Raw genomic sequence first — 17,243 nt, forward strand, 5'->3', positions numbered from 1 at the left:
GTTGGTAGGATGATTGCCCTTGGGATAAGGAAGAATTGATTAGTTTTTGGTGAAGCTCAGGATATTATTCCGGATCCAGGAATTATTTTTTTTAACATTATCTTCTATATATTCTATATTTAACATTGTGATATGAAAATAGTTTTCATATTTGTTGTAAATGTAGTTTAAACTCGCGGTTATGCTTTAGATCGGTGTATTTTTTAGCAGCAGTGTCTTCAATGTTCATTTTTTTGTCTAATAAAGTCATATTCTGTCATTTTAAAACCACCAAAGTGTGTATTAGGTTTACCTGTTTCATAAAATGTATCGTTTGATACGTATAATGCTTTAAAACGTTTTTTTTTTTGTTTTTTTTGACCTCAGAAGAGATATCAACATTTACCTCAGCGAATGTCAATCGCGGTGTCAGTATTTGATGAACTTATAAAGACTTAGGTGACTTTTATGTATGACCAGGATGTGCACGGGATTCTTCCCAGAAGAATGAGTGGTCGCATTAGCTTGTACGACTTAAAATGAGCGAGTTTTGTTTTGACGTTTGGGCCAATTTTACATGTTGTATCCCTAAGGAATGAAACGAACGTTTTCCTGGCTTACAATTTTATTTGAAGTCACACATGCCTCAAAATACACTCATTTATATAGAATTGAACGCTGAATCCGAAAATGTAAGTGAAATTGCCTTGTTTTTTTTTTACATTATATAATATATATATATATATATATATATATATATATATATATATATATATATATATATATATATATATATATATATATATATATATATATATATATCTATATATATCTGTGCAGTGTCTGCCTTGTGTTGTCTTGTCTTGTGTGGTCACTGAACTACTCCCTCAAACTTATGTGAAATCGTACTATTCCAACTTGACCCACAGCGGGAGTATGTGCTCTACTGAGTCGCGTTCTAGTTTTCATTCTGCATACGGAATATAAAAAATTAAGTGCAATAGGTTTCATTCCTGACAAGGAATTCACCGAAGGCGATGCGGAAGTACCGAAGCTTTAGCCAAGCTCCGTCTAACTCAGCCAAAATGCTGTTATTACCTCCACCACCAAAGGTGGATGGAGGTTATGGTTTGTCTGTCTGTCTGTGAACAAGATATCTCAAAAAGTTGTGGACCGATTCAGACGAAATTTGGCAAATTCATATTTAATTCATATCTAATTCATATTTAAATCATATTTAATTCATATTTAAATCATATTTAATTCATATTTAATGATGAAGTGTATGTGACAAGGACGAAATGATTCGATTTTGGTGAAGATCGGGATTCGTATCTGGCTCGTAGAATTTTTAAAGTGATTCTTCACCATTGAGAGATACATAGCAGAATATCTCAAAAAGTTATGCATGGATTTGGACGAAACTTGGTGGACAGGTTGGGTGTGTGACGAGGAAGAATGGATTCAATTTTGGTGAAGATCCGGATCCGGCTGGTAGAATTTTTAAATTTCATTTTGTCATTTCAATTTGATTAAGAATGGAAAGTTTTCATTGTAGCATTGACCTTCCATGTGTGAAAATAATGTGGTTCAGGAAATTTCTGGCCAATTGGCCTTGGGGTATGGAATTGTACAGAAATCAAAGAAAAGGATTCAAACCCACTCATACATATACATGGCTCTAACCTCAATGTATAACCGCAATACCTTGTGAGCTGTTCTGATGGACCTTTTATACAAATATTAAAATAGCATAAATGTGCACCTCCAGTTCGTTCTCATCGAAGATGATGAGTAGATTTTCTGGAACTAGGTCGTTCAGGCCTGAAAATGACAGCAAGTGAGAGAATTAACAAGAAGAAATGTTTTGAATGAATGTGGTGGAGTAGGTGTTGGGGAGGGGGAGGTGCAGGAGTGTGGGGGAGGTAAATAAGCGGAAATATACCAATCATTGATCATTTTAAAAAACAAAGCACAACTGTTGTCCACTTGTAATTCCACAGCAAACCAGCAAAGCTCTTGTGTGTACATTTAATTGTTATGACACCAGCTACAAATGCAACCTATTTGATGAGTTAATAGTAATCAGTCGTTAGTTTTGTGTACATGTATAAACAAATACTGTCCCATGAAGCACACAACCTATTAACACAGGTTTTATGGATATTTGTGACTTCTAAGGGGTCACAAGACAGCCCTATTGTATATATAGTCAAGTTACCAATTGTTGAATCTGAGCTGGAAAGCTAATTTTCTATTTTGCCAAATTCCAGCTGTAACAATGTACTTCCAACGACCAAAAAGAGCAATTAATGGTAGCTGTCAACTGAAATTATAAGCTTATCTGGAATTTGAATTCCAGAAGAGATATTGTCATCGTGCACCGTCCGTCCGTCCGTCACCCATTTCGACTTTTCCGGCCAAACCGCTGGGCCGATCCGGCTGAAATTTGGCAGCAAGGTTCCGCTCCTGACTGGTAACGGGGATTGTAAAGCTGGTTCCGGTCACATGCCCGGAAGTATGTAAAAATGGCGGACTTAGTAAATTCCTTCAAACATCTTCAAAAAAACAAATTTGGATTACATTAGGCCAGGGCCCAGATAAGATACAGGTCCAGTGGTCCTATTTCTACATTTGGTTGGATGCATCATGCATCATTAAAATACCAAGCTGTACAGGAGTAATTGAATGCATTACTAATCATTCCAGTTTCAAGGGTTTAATTAATGACATCATCCTTTTTAATTCCCAAAGTTCCTGAACCACTTGATTTCAAAGATGATGTGGGAGACAAAATATTTCCCTTCAAGGCTGCCCATTGATATTTAGAACGAATTTGTTTTCCCATTCATTTCCAATGCACCTTTCAGGCAATCTCTTATTCAAAATTTCACATCCATAATTACAATACGTGGGCCGAAAGCTTAGCAGAGTTTGATCCCCATTTTAGCTATAAACTGACACTCAGGTGCTTCATAGACAATGTTTGCATCAATCAGTACAGCATCTTTTGGGGGAATACAAGGCTGGCTGTACCATCCCTATAAAACAGCACCCCATTAAGTGCCATTACCCTGTCCTGCTGTGGTTAAAGGCATCTTCCAAACACCCTATGATGGAGTAGCGACCTATCCTGGCTACATTTGCATCAATGCAAGTGTTCATGAGCAATTGGTCTTGGGTGCCATGATGTTCCCAGAGGGTTATGGGAGCAGCAGCAGCCTCTATACATGTAAAATTTTGAGCCAAATACCTTTCCTGACAACATATTTCTTGTAACAAAGAGTCAATATATATTGAAATCAAAGTACATTTTCCTTGTGTCCCTAAAATAAAACAAAAGCATTAATGGGCAAACACATTCACAGACAAGCCTATGTGGCATTTTCTCATTGTTAAACCACCTAAATCCAGGCTCTGCACACACACACACCTTTCAGGAACGACTCGACCTCAACGCGCACTTTCGTAGCCAGCCGATATTGGGCCAGCTGGTTCAGGTAAAAGTATTTATTGTCATTAGTCACAGGAATAGTAGACCCACAATGAATAAGATCCACCACCTGCAAAACAGGAATGGTTCTAGTCAGAATTTTAGATGGCTAATTTGAAAAATTATGGAGTACACACAAGCTTGACAACCATCAAAAGTAATGAGATGCCAAGAAGTAGACAGTGTCAATTATATTTTGGCACAATAAAGTCAATAAGATAATCCCAATATGTTCAAAAAACATTTGTACATTAGCTGCCATTTGTCCAGATAATAATGTTTTAAAGAAAAACATAATTCATTAATTTCCTGATGCAACCTTCATGTTCAATGAGGCTTAAAGTGGGCACAAACAAGACAATAAAAAAAAAAATGAAAGAAGAAAAAGCTGCTAACCTTATTACCAACTCAATATAATGAACTTTAGGTACCCCAGAAATTATTTTTAACATCAGTTAAATACTGCAACTATACATAGACAGCCCATCCCTCCCTCTCTTTCTCTCTCCAACGCTCTCTTTCTCTCTCCATCCCTCCCTCTTTCTTTCTTTCTCTCTCCATCCCTCCCTCTTTCTTTCTCTCTCCATCCCTCCCTCTTTCTTTCTCTCTCCATCCCTCCCTCTTTCTTTCTCTCTCCATCCCTCCCTCTTTCTTTCTCTCTCCATCCCTCCCTCTTTCTTTCTCTCTCCATCACTCCCTCTATTCCCCACTCCCTCTATTCCCCACTCCCTCTATTTCCCCACTCCCTCTATTCCCCACTCCCTCTATTCCCCACTCCCTCTATTCCCCACTCCCTCTATTCCCCACTCCCTCTATTCCTCACTCCCTCTATTCCCCACTCCCTCTATTCCCCACTCCCTCTATTCCCCACTCCCTCTATTCCCCACTCCCTCTATTCCCCACTCCCTCTATTCCCCACTCCCTCTATTCCCCACTCCCTCTATTCCCCACTCCCTCTATTCCCCACTCCCTCTATTCCCCACTCCCTCTATTCCCCACTCCCTCTATTCCCCACTCCCTCTATTCCCCACTCCCTCTATTCCCCACTCCCTCTATTCCCCACTCCCTCTATTCCCCACTCCCTCTATTCCTCACTCCCTCTATTCCTCACTCCCTCTATTCCTCACTCCCTCTATTCCTCACTCCCTCTATTCCTCCCTTCCCTCTATTCCTCCCTTCCCTCTATTCCTCCCTTCCCTCTATTCCTCCCTTCCCTCTATTCCTCCATTCCCTCTATTCCTCCCTTCCCTCTATTCCTCCCTTCCCTCTATTCCTCCATTCCCTCTATTCCTCCCTTCCCTCTATTCCTCCCTTCCCTCTATTCCTCCCTTCCCTATATTCCTCCCTTCCCTATATTCCTCCCTTCCCTATATTCCTCCCTTCCCTATATTCCTCCCTTCCCGCTATTCCTCCCTTCCCGCTATTCCTCCCTTCCCGCTATTCCTCCCTTCCTCTATTCCTCACTCCCTCCCCTCTATTCCTCCTTCCCTCTATTCCTCCCTTCCCTCTATTCCTCCCTCCTCTCCTCTTTCCCTCCCTCCTCGACACACACACACACACACACACACACACACACACACACACACACACACACACACACACACACACACACACACACACACACACACACACACACACACACACACACACACACAAAACTTGATTGCCCTGCTTAAGTTTGCATCCTCTGATAAAAAGTGCCAAAAAAACAACAACAATCGATAAACATGTTCCATTAAATGAAAAGTTTCTGGGTAACTTCTATGCATTCACATTGTGCAACATCCTGCCTTCGTGCATTCACATTCTAATGTGAAAAGCATGTGATATTTCAGAGCTAATCAGGGCCCAACAACTCGTTTGGTAGTCTGCATGCCATGAGTCATCTCGTCTGGGTTCAGTTCCTGACGGGATTAATTTACCAAAAAACAGCCATTCTGAAACTGCCAGCAGGGTGGCGTTGCCATGTAAAGTATGTCATCCTTTGGATGTGGATGAAACGCCGACAGAGCCCTCTACATTTTGGTTTTGGATGGCAAATTCATATGGTACATCAAAATAAAGGCTGTTGTGTGCTGTGCGGTGGCTAAATCCCTGCTTGAGAGTTTAAATGTGCCAAGTCAATAAATTAATAAGGCTACCAAGTCGACGGTGAAAATGGGCTCGATATTAAATGAAAATGGGCTCGATATTAAATGAAAATGGGCTCGATATTAAATGAAAATGGGCTCGATATTAAATGAAAATGGGCTCGATATTAAATGAAAATGGGCTCGATATTAAATGAAAATGGGCTCGATATTAAATGAAAATGGGCTTGATATTAAATGAAAATGGGCTGGATATTAAATGAAAATGGGCTCGATATTAAATGAAAATGGGCTTGATATTAAATGAAAATGGGCTCGATATTAAATGAAAATGGGCTCGATATAAAATGAAAATGGGCTCGATATTAAATGAAAATGGGCTTGATATTAAATGAAAATGGGCTCGATATTAAATGAAAATGGGCTCGATATTAAATGAAAATGGGCTTGATATTAAATGAAAATGGGCTCGATATTAAATGAAAATGGGCTGGATATTAAATGAAAATGGGCTCGATATTAAATGAAAATGGGCTCGATATTAAATGAAAATGGGCTCGATATTAAATGAAAATGGGCTCGATATTAAATGAAAATGGGCTCGATATTAAATGAAAATGGGCTCGATATTAAATGAAAATGGGCTCGATATTAAATGAAAATGGGCTCGATATTAAATGAAAATGGGCTTGATATTAAATGAAAACGGGCTCGATATTAAATGAAAATGGGCTTGATATTAAATGAAAATGGGCTTGATATTTAAATGAAAATGGGCTCGATATTAAATGAAAATGGGCTCGATATTAAATGAAAATGGGCTCGATATTAAATGAAAATGGGCTCGATATTAAATGAAAATGGGCTCGATATTAAATGAAAATGGGCTCGATATTAAATGAAAATGGGCTCGATATTAAATGAAAATGGGCTCGATATTAAATGAAAATGGGCTCGATATTAAATGAAAATGGGCTCGATATTAAATGAAAATGGGCTCGATATAAAATAAAAATGGGCTCGATATTAAATGAAAATGGGCTCGATATTAAATGAAAATGACCTCGATATTAAATGAAAATGGGCTCGATATTAAATGAAAATGGGCTCGATATTAAATGAAAATGGGCTCGATATTAAATGAAAATGGGCTCGATATTAAATGAAAATGGGCTCGATATTAAATGAAAATGGGCTCGATATTAAATGAAAATGGGCTCGATATTAAATGAAAATGGGCTCGATATTAAATGAAAATGGGCTCGATATTAAATGAAAATGGGCTCGATATTAAATGAAAATGGGCTCGATATTAAATGAAAATGGGCTCGATATTAAATGAAAATGGGCTCGATATTAAATGAAAATGGGCTCGATATTAAATGAAAATGGGCTCGATATTAAATGAAAATGACCTCGATATTAAATGAAAATGGGCTCGATATTAAATGAAAATGGGCTCGATATTAAATGAAAATGGGCTCGATATTAAATGAAAATGGGCTCGATATTAAATGAAAATGGGCTCGATATTAAATGAAAATGGGCTCGATATTAAATGAAAATGGGCTCGATATTAAATGAAAATGGGCTCGATATTAAATGAAAATGGGCTCGATATTAAATGAAAATGGGCTCGATATTAAATGAAAATGGGCTCGATATTAAATGAAAATGGGCTCGATATTAAATGAAAATGGGCTCGATATTAAATGAAAATGGGCTTGATATTTAAATGAAAATGGGCTCGATATTAAATGAAAATGGGCTCGATATTAAATGAAAATGGGCTCGATATTAAATGAAAATGGGCTCGATATTAAATGAAAATGGGCTCGATATTAAATGAAAATGGGCTCGATATTAAATGAAAATGGGCTCGATATTAAATGAAAATGGGCTCGATATTAAATGAAAATGGGCTCGATATTAAATGAAAATGGGCTCGATATTAAATGAAAATGGGCTCGATATTAAATGAAAATGGGCTTGATATTTAAATGAAAATGGGCTTGATATTAAATGAAAATGGGCTTGATATTAAATGAAAATGGGCTTGATATTAAATGAAAATGGGCTCGATATTAAATGAAAATGGGCTCGATATTAAATGAAAATGGGCTCGATATTAAATGAAAATGGGCTCGATATTAAATGAAAATGGGCTCGATATTAAATGAAAATGGGCTCGATATTAAATGAAAATGGGCTTGATATTTAAATGAAAATGGGCTTGATATTAAATTAAAATGGGCTTGATATTAAATGAAAATGGGCTTGATATTAAATGAAAATGGGCTCGATATTAAATGAAAATGGGCTCGATATTAAATGAAAATGGGCTCGATATTAAATGAAAATGGGCTCGATATTAAATGAAAATGGGCTCGATATTAAATGAAAATGGGCTCGATATTAAATGAAAATGGGCTCGATATTAAATGAAAATGGGCTCGATATTAAATGAAAATGGGCTCGATATTAAATGAAAATGGGCTCGATATTAAATGAAAATGGGCTCGATATTAAATGAAAATGGGCTTGATATTAAATGAAAATGGGCTCGATATTAAATGAAAATGGGCTCGATATTAAATGAAAATGGGCTCGATATAAAATAAAAATGGGCTCGATATTAAATGAAAATGGGCTCGATATTAAATGAAAATGGGCTCGATATTAAATGAAAATGGGCTCGATATTAAATGAAAATGGGCTCGATATTAAATGAAAATGGGCTCGATATTAAATGAAAATGGGCTCGATATTAAATGAAAATGGGCTTGATATTAAATGAAAATGGGCTCGATATTAAATGAAAATGGGCTTGATATTAAATGAAAATGGGCTCGATATTAAATGAAAATGGGCTCGATATTAAATAAAATGGGCTTGATATTAAATGAAAATGGGCTTGATATTAAATGAAAATGGGCTTGATATTAAATGAAAATGGGGTTGTTCAAATAAATTCCCATTTTTGCACTTTTATTCGGATGAAGTGACACAATGTTTTTAAACACCATTGAAGTTTGGTTTTCAGTTTAACATCCACATATTTGATCGGGGATGTAGAGCGTGAGCACACGCACGCGAGCGTTTGTGTCATTTTGCATAAACACAACGGCAGTCTGCACACTGCCGACCTCACCTGGTCCAGGTGTCCCTGTGCAGTGTACACTTCTTCAGAGAAGGTCAAGTCCATTGAGGAGATGTCGTTTTGAAGTATGTAAGACACCTTACTATTGTAAAAATCTGGGTTGTCGGTCCTAAAGTACTGCAAGATAATAGAAAAAAAAGAATCCTAAAGTATACAAGGATTAGCCACTGTCATATGCCACAAAAAGAGAAGGTACAAAGGGGTCAGGGTGACAGCCACAAACAGCATGGAACCACAATGTTTTATGTCATATTGAACAGACAAACAAGTCCATAGAGTATTACCTGGTAATGCATAGGAAGGCCGATGAGCTGGGCGAGGAAAGATCGTGTAAATCGAGCATGAACCAGCTGACGACAAGTTGCACCCATTGCCGTTTCGTACAGACATTTGCCGACGATACGACCAGCAAACTCAAACGTCTTGAGTTGCAAGTTGGTTGGGTGATGTGGGTTTGGATGCACCTTGAGGCAATAGCCAAAGCAAGCTTAGCCAAAGGTCAGGTTTGGATCATTGCAAACATCCTCATGCAAGCTTACTTCCCAACTACAAGAGTAAACCAATTGAAACCCAGTTTCGAAAAGTGTACAGGAATGATCAAGATAAATGACAAAAGTTGATCGAGTTGAGACAGAAAGCCAAGTGAAAGGACTCACCAGTGCCTGGTTTGTGTCCTGGAGGGACACAAAGAGATTGTTTGCAGGGTCAAAAAGGGCCTTGCATATCTTTTCAAACCACTCTCGCCGTGGACCACCAAAATCCATCGCTGTAATGCACACACGAAGGTACAAGATCAATGGATGAATGATGAAGAAGGTATAATATCAATGGATGGGTGTTAAAATCGTTGGTTGATCATATTGCCTCATTTCCTGTTGGGTGGCAAGATAGCACAGCAAGAAGAAGTGTTTGTATCAGGCTCTTATAAATGGAGCCATGTAATTTTGTAATCCACACTTTAATTGCAACGTGTACAAAAATAATCATCCATATACAAGTATGTGCATGGATACGTCGCATGAAAACTAAAGGTCACATGAGAGAGGGAGCGAGAGGGAGAGAGAATGAGAGAGAAACAGAGAGAGTGAGTGTTTGAGAGGAAAAAAAAAAAGAAGAGACAAATAGAAAAAAGAAAACATGAGATGCTTCGAACTAGAGTTAAAATCTGAAAAACGATTTTCAAAGTGCAAATGACTTTTGACCTATTGAACCCAAGGTTTAATCTGTTCATCTTTGCATCACAGTCCATACTTGTGCTATGTTTGGTTGAAATCCCCTCTGTGGTTCACAAGTTATTGTGGCAACAAAGATCGCCAATTAAAGGTCACATGATCAGACCATTGACCTTCTGAAGCCAAAACTATTAGCAGTTCATCCTTATACATCATAGTATATACTTGTACCCAATTTGGTCAGAATCCTTCCAGCGGTTCACAAGTTATAGCTGTAACGAAAATCTGCTACGGACACATGCACACACACACAGACGGACGCACAGCTGGCTGGAAAACACAAAAACATAATATAATGCCTTCGACTGTGGAGACATAAGAAAATAAATTTAAAAACAGGAATAAAAGGAGGGGTAGGAAGAATAAAGAAAGACAACCTCATCTCGGTCTGCTCTATCCTGTTTGTTGCAAAATCGGTGGAGTTGTACTGAGTCCAATCGTTGGTTACCTGTACTTTTATATTTCTTCTTCTACTTTGAATATTGGATCCTAATCACCCTTGTTTAATGTTAGATACACATACTGAATATGTTACAAACACATTGTGTACATACATAAATAAATACAAACAGGCCCATAAAAATGTTGAATATTTCATGTCATTTCTAAACTCAAATATATATATATATATATATATATATATATATATATATATATGTATATATATATATATATATATATATATATATATTGTTGCGAATATGGAATTTGGCCTCCATATCCGCTTGTAAATATTCCCCTATTTTCTCCAATACTCCCCAACTTTCCCCAATCCCCCATTCCCTAGTCCCATTGCATGTAAATAACAATCAGTAGAGCCGACCTTCCCCTTATTCCCCCATTAAATGTCGTGCCCAGGTCCACCGCACCACACGTAGACAACTTTCGGACATCTTCCTAGCTATTCTTATTCTATGTCAGTTAAGGCCTCGTCTCCATTAATTATGACTCTTCGTTGCACCAGAATGTGATTATATGGCATCAGTAGTGAGTTTAGGACCTTTCCCATACCTCCTCCCATCTTCTTCCCCAAACAACAACAATAACAACAACTACAACAACAATTACAACTACAACTACGACTACAACAACAGAGGGGCGGGGAGTGTGCGTCCTCACACCGGCTCGGTTACCCGCCATGACCATGCGCTCCACGGCGTTACCCCGAAGGGGCTGGCTGTCAGCTCCTCGTCAGGGGCGGAGCCAGTAACCCCCCCACGCACCCAATGAGAAGCAACGTGCCGATTCCATCTGGGGCGGAGCTAACGAGCCGAGGGCGTGTCACTCCCCGCCGGATATACGCGGCCCCGCGCCGGACGTGACGACAGATGCGCCTCAGCTTGGAGAGAGAAGCCACCGCCACCCCCAGCGCGACGATACCTCCCCGCATCTTTGGACCGGACCGGACCGTACTGTACCCTGCCCCGAGCCCAGGAGGACCTGGAGCCATCGATACCCGCTTTCCTGTCATCAACCCCCGTGTGAGTCAGCCGTTGTCCCGTTTGTCTGTCGTCTGTCCGGGGTTAATATAAGAGTGTGTCTAAGTGCCTGTCTTTCTGTGATTATACCTCTAGCCCCTGTAATCTGACCTTTCCGTACGAATATAATCTCCTCCGGAGGTCTTGAGAATTGAAACATTGGTGTCGTATTGTGTTATTGTAATCCAGCCGGGTGTCTTCTTTTTCTTATTGAGCCAGCATCGCGCGACTAGTCAACGTTCGGGCACAATCGGGTAACTTGTGCAGACGTGGTCATACCATAAAACCGCTCGGTAAATAACATCCAAGCCACGTCTGTAACAATTGGTTGTCAGGAGTTGGATTCGAACCTGGGACTAAATTTATTTAGCCCAAATTTTGGAACACCAATTGTACTATTAGAGTAACAATTGGTGTCGGGAGTGAGATTCGAGGCCCGACCAAATTTTGAAAAAAAAAAAACGAATAGAGGAAAAAAAAAAATTTGGTCAAAATTTGGAGCGGCCGAAATTTGTTTTGTTTTACAAAACCCGAATTTTGAAAGTCGCGCTATGGCGGATCAAGACGGCTGGGGTCCGGTAGGGGAGAGTGAAGCAGGGCCGGTCCAGGACCAAATTGAGGGACATGAGGGACATGAGGAGAGCGAAACAGCGGGGGTAGCAGACGCGCGAAATGGCGCCTCGCACATAGCTACGGCGGCCGCACCCGCTGCACAAGTGGGAGGGATGGCCCAGATGCAGGTCCTCATGGAGCAATTTATGGCGCAAATGCAGGCGTCCCTCAAACTGCAGAGTAACCAATTGGGGGTAATGGGGAACCGGATGGATGCTCAGGGTGAGCGATTGGAGGACCAAATGGGGGTAATGGGGAACCGGATGGATGCTCAGAGTGAGCAAATGAGGGTTGATAGTGGGCGATTAGAGGGCCAAATGAGGGGTACCGGTGAGAAGTTAGACAATAATTTTGAGGAGTTAGACAAGAAAATTGGGAAGTTAGACAATAATTTTGAGGGGTTAGACAACGGGATAAAAGAAGTGAAAAATGGGTTAATGGGGGTAGAAAATAGAATGGCTGCCCAGGAGAATCAGATAGAGGGAGTGAAAAATGGGTTAGAGGGGTTAGAAAACAGTATGGAAGGCAAATTGAGGGACATGAGGGACCAAGCGGAAAGGGAAGTTAAACAAATGGAGCAGCAGATAGAGGGGGTCAGAATGGGGGTAGAAACCAAACTGGATGCTCACAGGGAGGAAATGGAGCAGATGAGGGTGGCATCTGGGCAGGAGATGCAAGTGATGGGAGAGGAGATCAGAAGAGGAGTGAGTGAGGAGGTCGGAGGAGTGCGCGAGGAGGTGAGGCACTGTGAGGAGCACATGGAAAAGGAGGTGAGAAAGGCGACTGTAAAGTTACAAGGGGGCATAGAGGACCTGACGCAGGAGGTGGAGCAGCTGACGGTGGGACAGACGGAGTTAGTGGAGCAGGTTCAAAGGAACACTGCGGTATTAGGAGGTTTAAAGGCGACACAGAAAGAACTAAAAGATGACTTGGTAGCGACGAAGAGGGAATGTCAGATGGTACGTGAGGGACTGACAACGAGGTTGGACGAGGTGATAGAGGTAATGGAGACGAAGGACCGGCAGGTGAGGACGCACATGGAAACGGTCAAGGTAGCCTTGGAGGACGAGCTTGAGGAGACGTACCGGGGAATAAAAGAGGTGAGGCACAAATTAGAAGAAGTGGAAGAAGGGGTGAGCGAAATTAAGAAGCGACGGAGAGGGGATAACAAAGAGATAAAAGAGGAGATAAAAGAATTGGTCCAAAGTCTGTGTTTGGATCGTGATGTGCTCGTTAACCGGATGAGGGATTCGCAGGTGATGGAGGAGAAGCGAAGAGGAAGAGGACCCGGTGTAAGTGGTGACCAATATGGTCGTGCGTATGATGCGCCAGGTGATTTAAGAGGCTTGGGGGTCGAGATAGACCCGGGTGTTCGTGAGAGGCCGTTGGTGAAGTGTGCGACAGGTCTGGTGTGCGAAAAAGGAGGTGTGCGAGAAAGTCCGACTCTGGGGTGTGTGAGGAAAAAGTGCGTGCCAAGGAGTGAGGGTGCTGGCGAGAGTGAGTCGGTCGTAGCGTGTGTGCGAGGGTGCACATGGAAGCGCGGGGTGGTGAGTGTTACAGAGGGTGTGACGGGAGAGTGTGCGCAAGAGTGTGCGCGAGAAAGGTGTGTGACGGACAGGTGCATGAGGAAAGAGTGCGCTGTCAGAAGTAAGGAAGAGTGTCCACCTGTGGTGAGTGTTACAGAGGGTGTAACGGGAGAGTGTGCGCGAGAAAGGTGTGTGACGGACAGGTGCATGAGGAAAGAGTGCGCTGTCAGAAGTAAGGAAGAGTGTCCACCTGTGGTGAGGGTTACAGAGGGTGTAACGGGAGAGTGTGCGCGAGAAAGGTGTGTGACGGGCAGGTGCACGAGGAAAGAGTGCGCTGTCAAGAGTAAGGGTGAGTGCGCTGTCAGGAATGGAGGTGAAAGTAGTGAGAGTGACATGGAGCGTGAGTTAGTTGTGACAGGTGAGCGAGGATGTACACCTGGGATGGAAGGATGCACACCTGGAATGGTAGAGCGTGAGTGGGAATGCACGCTGGAGTTGGTGGTGAGGCACGTGGTTGGGTGTGCGAATGAGGGCACACCTGTGATTGTCACAGAGGAGGTGACCGAGGAGGGGGCGCGAAGCGGTGTATTGGTGAGGTGTGCGAGCAACGAATGTGTGCCACAGTGTTCGGTGGTCAGGTGTGTGACCAAGGCTGTGAGTGGAATGGGTGTACCTGGGTGTGTAAGGAACGGTACAAGGAGAATGGGAACAGCTGCATGTATGAGCAAGGAACGGGCTGCGGGGTGTAAGCATGCAGGTGAAGCATCGACGTTACACGGGTTAAAGGTTAGGTCGACTTTTAGCCGAATCGGGCCCTCGGTGCGTGCTGGGCCTCGCTTTGAACGGCCGCGTCCGTGCTCCACTAGGCGGAGCGGGCAGCCCGATAGGAAGGGTCGTTATGGCGACCACGTTTTGTTGAGACGTGCCGGCAGGTCGAGATCGGGACATTGGATGGCTCCACGCCGAGGTGATGCGTGGGATCTCGGCCCGGGTAAGCCCCCGTCCCTGCACCGAATGCGGGACGCATCCAGCCGCTGGCACAAAACAACCAGCATCCATTGCTTGGCTTTACGAAGCCGGGCTTTGGACAGGGATTGGCGCACCGAGAGGTATTAGTGAGTAGACTGGGTGATGAGGTTAGTGTTTTGGACCCAAAATTAGAGAAAAACAAAATTTGATGATTGGCAAGGGATTGGCAGTAGTGATTGGCAGATGATGGGTAGTGATTGGCAAATTTTTAATTTGTTGAAATTTGATGTGCAAAAGTGGTAGTGAGAGACCCCCGATGTGGTGGGATGGCAAATCCACCATCCCTCACAGGTGGGGGCAAAGGAGCAATAGCTTATGGGGTGTATGGCAGTGAAAACTAGCCCGGGTGGGTTAGGATATTGATAGGGATCTAGCGAAGATGACAGTAGGTAACGTTAAGTTTAGTTAGTGACTGATACCTGTAGTAGGGACGCAGGTAGATTAGTGTGGATGATAATGACGAGGGAGCGCAATAGTTTAAAGGGACGACTGGGAAGCGCAAGTTTCAGAAGGGAGTAGTTAGCTGAGATGATGCCGTGTTTGTGAGAATTGAACAGGTGTGATTGCACAGGTGTGCAACTGGACAGGTGTGTGGAGCAGTGTATGAGTAGTGAGTGTGTGGATCAGCGCGAATGCGCTTGGGGAGAGAAGGGTGCAGGTGGCACCAGGTGTGAGAGCACAGGTGTGCAGGTACAGGTGTGTGGAGAGAGTTGGAGTGAGTGGTACGGAGTGGTGTGCATGGTGCGAAGGTGTGGATGGGGGAAGAGTGGACCCCTCTCACGAGTACCCGGGGCGGGTAGTGTAAGTGTTAGGTAGAGGGTACAGGTAAATTGTGGTTGGATATTGGCATTTGTGGTGCGGTGGCAGAATGGTGTTGTGGATGGGTGCATTAGTGTTGTGGAAATGGCTGGGCGTGTAGCCTGTTAGTGTGTGTAGTTGGTTGGGCACTCCACCACTGTGAGGATGTCGGCCAGGTGAGGCCGCAGGTGGGCTCTGGGAGCCGGTAGTTGTGAGTGGGTGCCTGAGGATCCCGGGTGTGGATCGGGCAGCCCAGTGCCAGAGAGGGCACCGAGTGGGGAGAGTGCCAGAGGGCCTTCCCCTGGTAGTTAGGTTAGGGTAAGGAGCAGGTAAGCTCGGAGGCAACTGCAGTGGTGGAGGTGTGCAGGTGGGTAGACCCACTGGGAGAGGTACACGCCGCAGCCCAGAAATTGTGCGAGGGCACCGGGAGATGAATCGGGGGAGTGAGACCCCAAATTGAAGAGCACCACAGTTTGGCCAATGGGAATTGGTTTTTTAGAACCCATAGTGTAAGAGGGCCAATGGTTTGGCCGGAGAAAGACCCCGGGTAGTGTAAAGTTGTTAAAGTCATTTAGGAAATAGTTAGGATTGATGAACCTGTCGCACCATACGCAGCCACTTACCTGTGGTGATGATGATGACTCCACACCTGTGTTTTCTTTGTTTTGTGCAGGAAATGAGATTGCTGTGAGGATTTGTGAGACACATCACGACGTGGATGAGACATTGGGGTGATTCCATCTCTCCCTCCCTAGGAGGGACTGATGATGAATTGGTAATGGCAAATTTTGATGTTGAGTTGAAAATGGCAAATTTTGATGTTGAGTTGAAAATGGCAAATTTTGATGAGAGTTGAAAATGGCAAATTTGATTGGTTAGGAGGGAGAGAAGACGAATTTGGTTTATGGGAGGAACGGGGAAGACAGTAGGGATGTTTGTTGATTTGTAAAGTAGATGTTTATGGGTAGTGTTGTGTTGTGTGGATACAGTAAGGGGTAAGGGAGGGGCCATGTAGGTTACCTGGTGGGGGGGGGGGCGTACGATAGGAACGTACCTGTCTCACCTGGTTCCCATGTGCCCCCAGTGTGCATTACCTTATATTGCGTGCACTTTTGCGCCCTTACCACCTTACTCACTTGTTTCTTCTTTTGTCTCCCACCTCCGAGGATCTGGCTTTGGGGTAGAGAGAGAGGAGAGAGAGGTGCTGGCTGCGCAGTTGTGGGCCTGCACTTTCGCTGTTTGCTGCCGGGATCGATACACCATATGGACCGCAATGTTTGTGGCCACCCACAATGGACCGCAGTTCGTTTGCGGCCAAGCACCACCCGGGGATGGACCTATGGGTCAACGTGGCACCTATGCCATAAAGGTGAACCACTGTTAATTAACACCACTGAAGGCCACACGAAGAGCAAGAGACACCTGCAGGGTTAGGGGTTGTCGAATTTATTTTTATTCCAATGAACAATGGTGACTGCACCGATTGGCGGTGGGGTGGTGCTTTTGATGCTGGGACGGGGTGCTCTGCACGTTATTAAAGGCCGTTGGCCACAGAGCACTCGTGGGTTGGTGTATCGATGCTGGCAAGCGCGCTCTCTCTATGCATAACATCTGCATGTGTTCCTCCAAAAAAACAGGTCCTGGATCGTAGTGTAAATAGCAGCGTAGTCGTGTAAATAATGCTCCCTACCGGCTGTATGTGTAGTTTGCGAATTCTTTCCGGATTCGGTTATCCTGTGGGTGTGTTTCTGTGAGGAGAAGGGTGCAACGTCGCAGGGGGACATATTTACTCATTTGTGAATATCTGTAAAACTGTCGCACTCAGGGTAGAGTTAATAGTAGAGGG

The 17,243-nt window shown here is 43.0% G+C and overlaps 2 protein-coding genes across 2 annotated transcripts in view; one reads left to right on the plus strand and one right to left on the minus strand.

Annotated features, from left to right (window-relative positions):
- The window catches only part of AREL1 (apoptosis resistant E3 ubiquitin protein ligase 1), a 165,732-nt gene that overhangs the window by 8,977 nt on the left and 139,512 nt on the right, over positions 1 to 17,243 (minus strand). The window contains 5 exon segments of the mRNA XM_068132168.2: positions 1,745 to 1,803; positions 3,413 to 3,542; positions 8,714 to 8,839; positions 9,007 to 9,186; positions 9,379 to 9,488. Coding sequence (XP_067988269.2) covers positions 1,745 to 1,803; positions 3,413 to 3,542; positions 8,714 to 8,839; positions 9,007 to 9,186; positions 9,379 to 9,488 — 605 coding nt within the window.
- The window catches only part of ZNF575 (zinc finger protein 575), a 686,770-nt gene continuing 686,093 nt past the window's right edge, over positions 16,567 to 17,243 (plus strand). The window contains exon 1 of the mRNA XM_078766264.1: positions 16,567 to 16,766. The gene's annotated coding sequence lies outside the window, so the exon portion shown is untranslated. The remainder of the gene's footprint in view (positions 16,767 to 17,243) is intronic.

The sequence above is a fragment of the Myxine glutinosa genome, chromosome 1 (genome assembly GCF_964187855.1).
Source record: "Myxine glutinosa chromosome 1, kmMyxGlut1.1, whole genome shotgun sequence".
NCBI lineage: Eukaryota > Metazoa > Chordata > Myxini > Myxiniformes > Myxinidae > Myxine > Myxine glutinosa.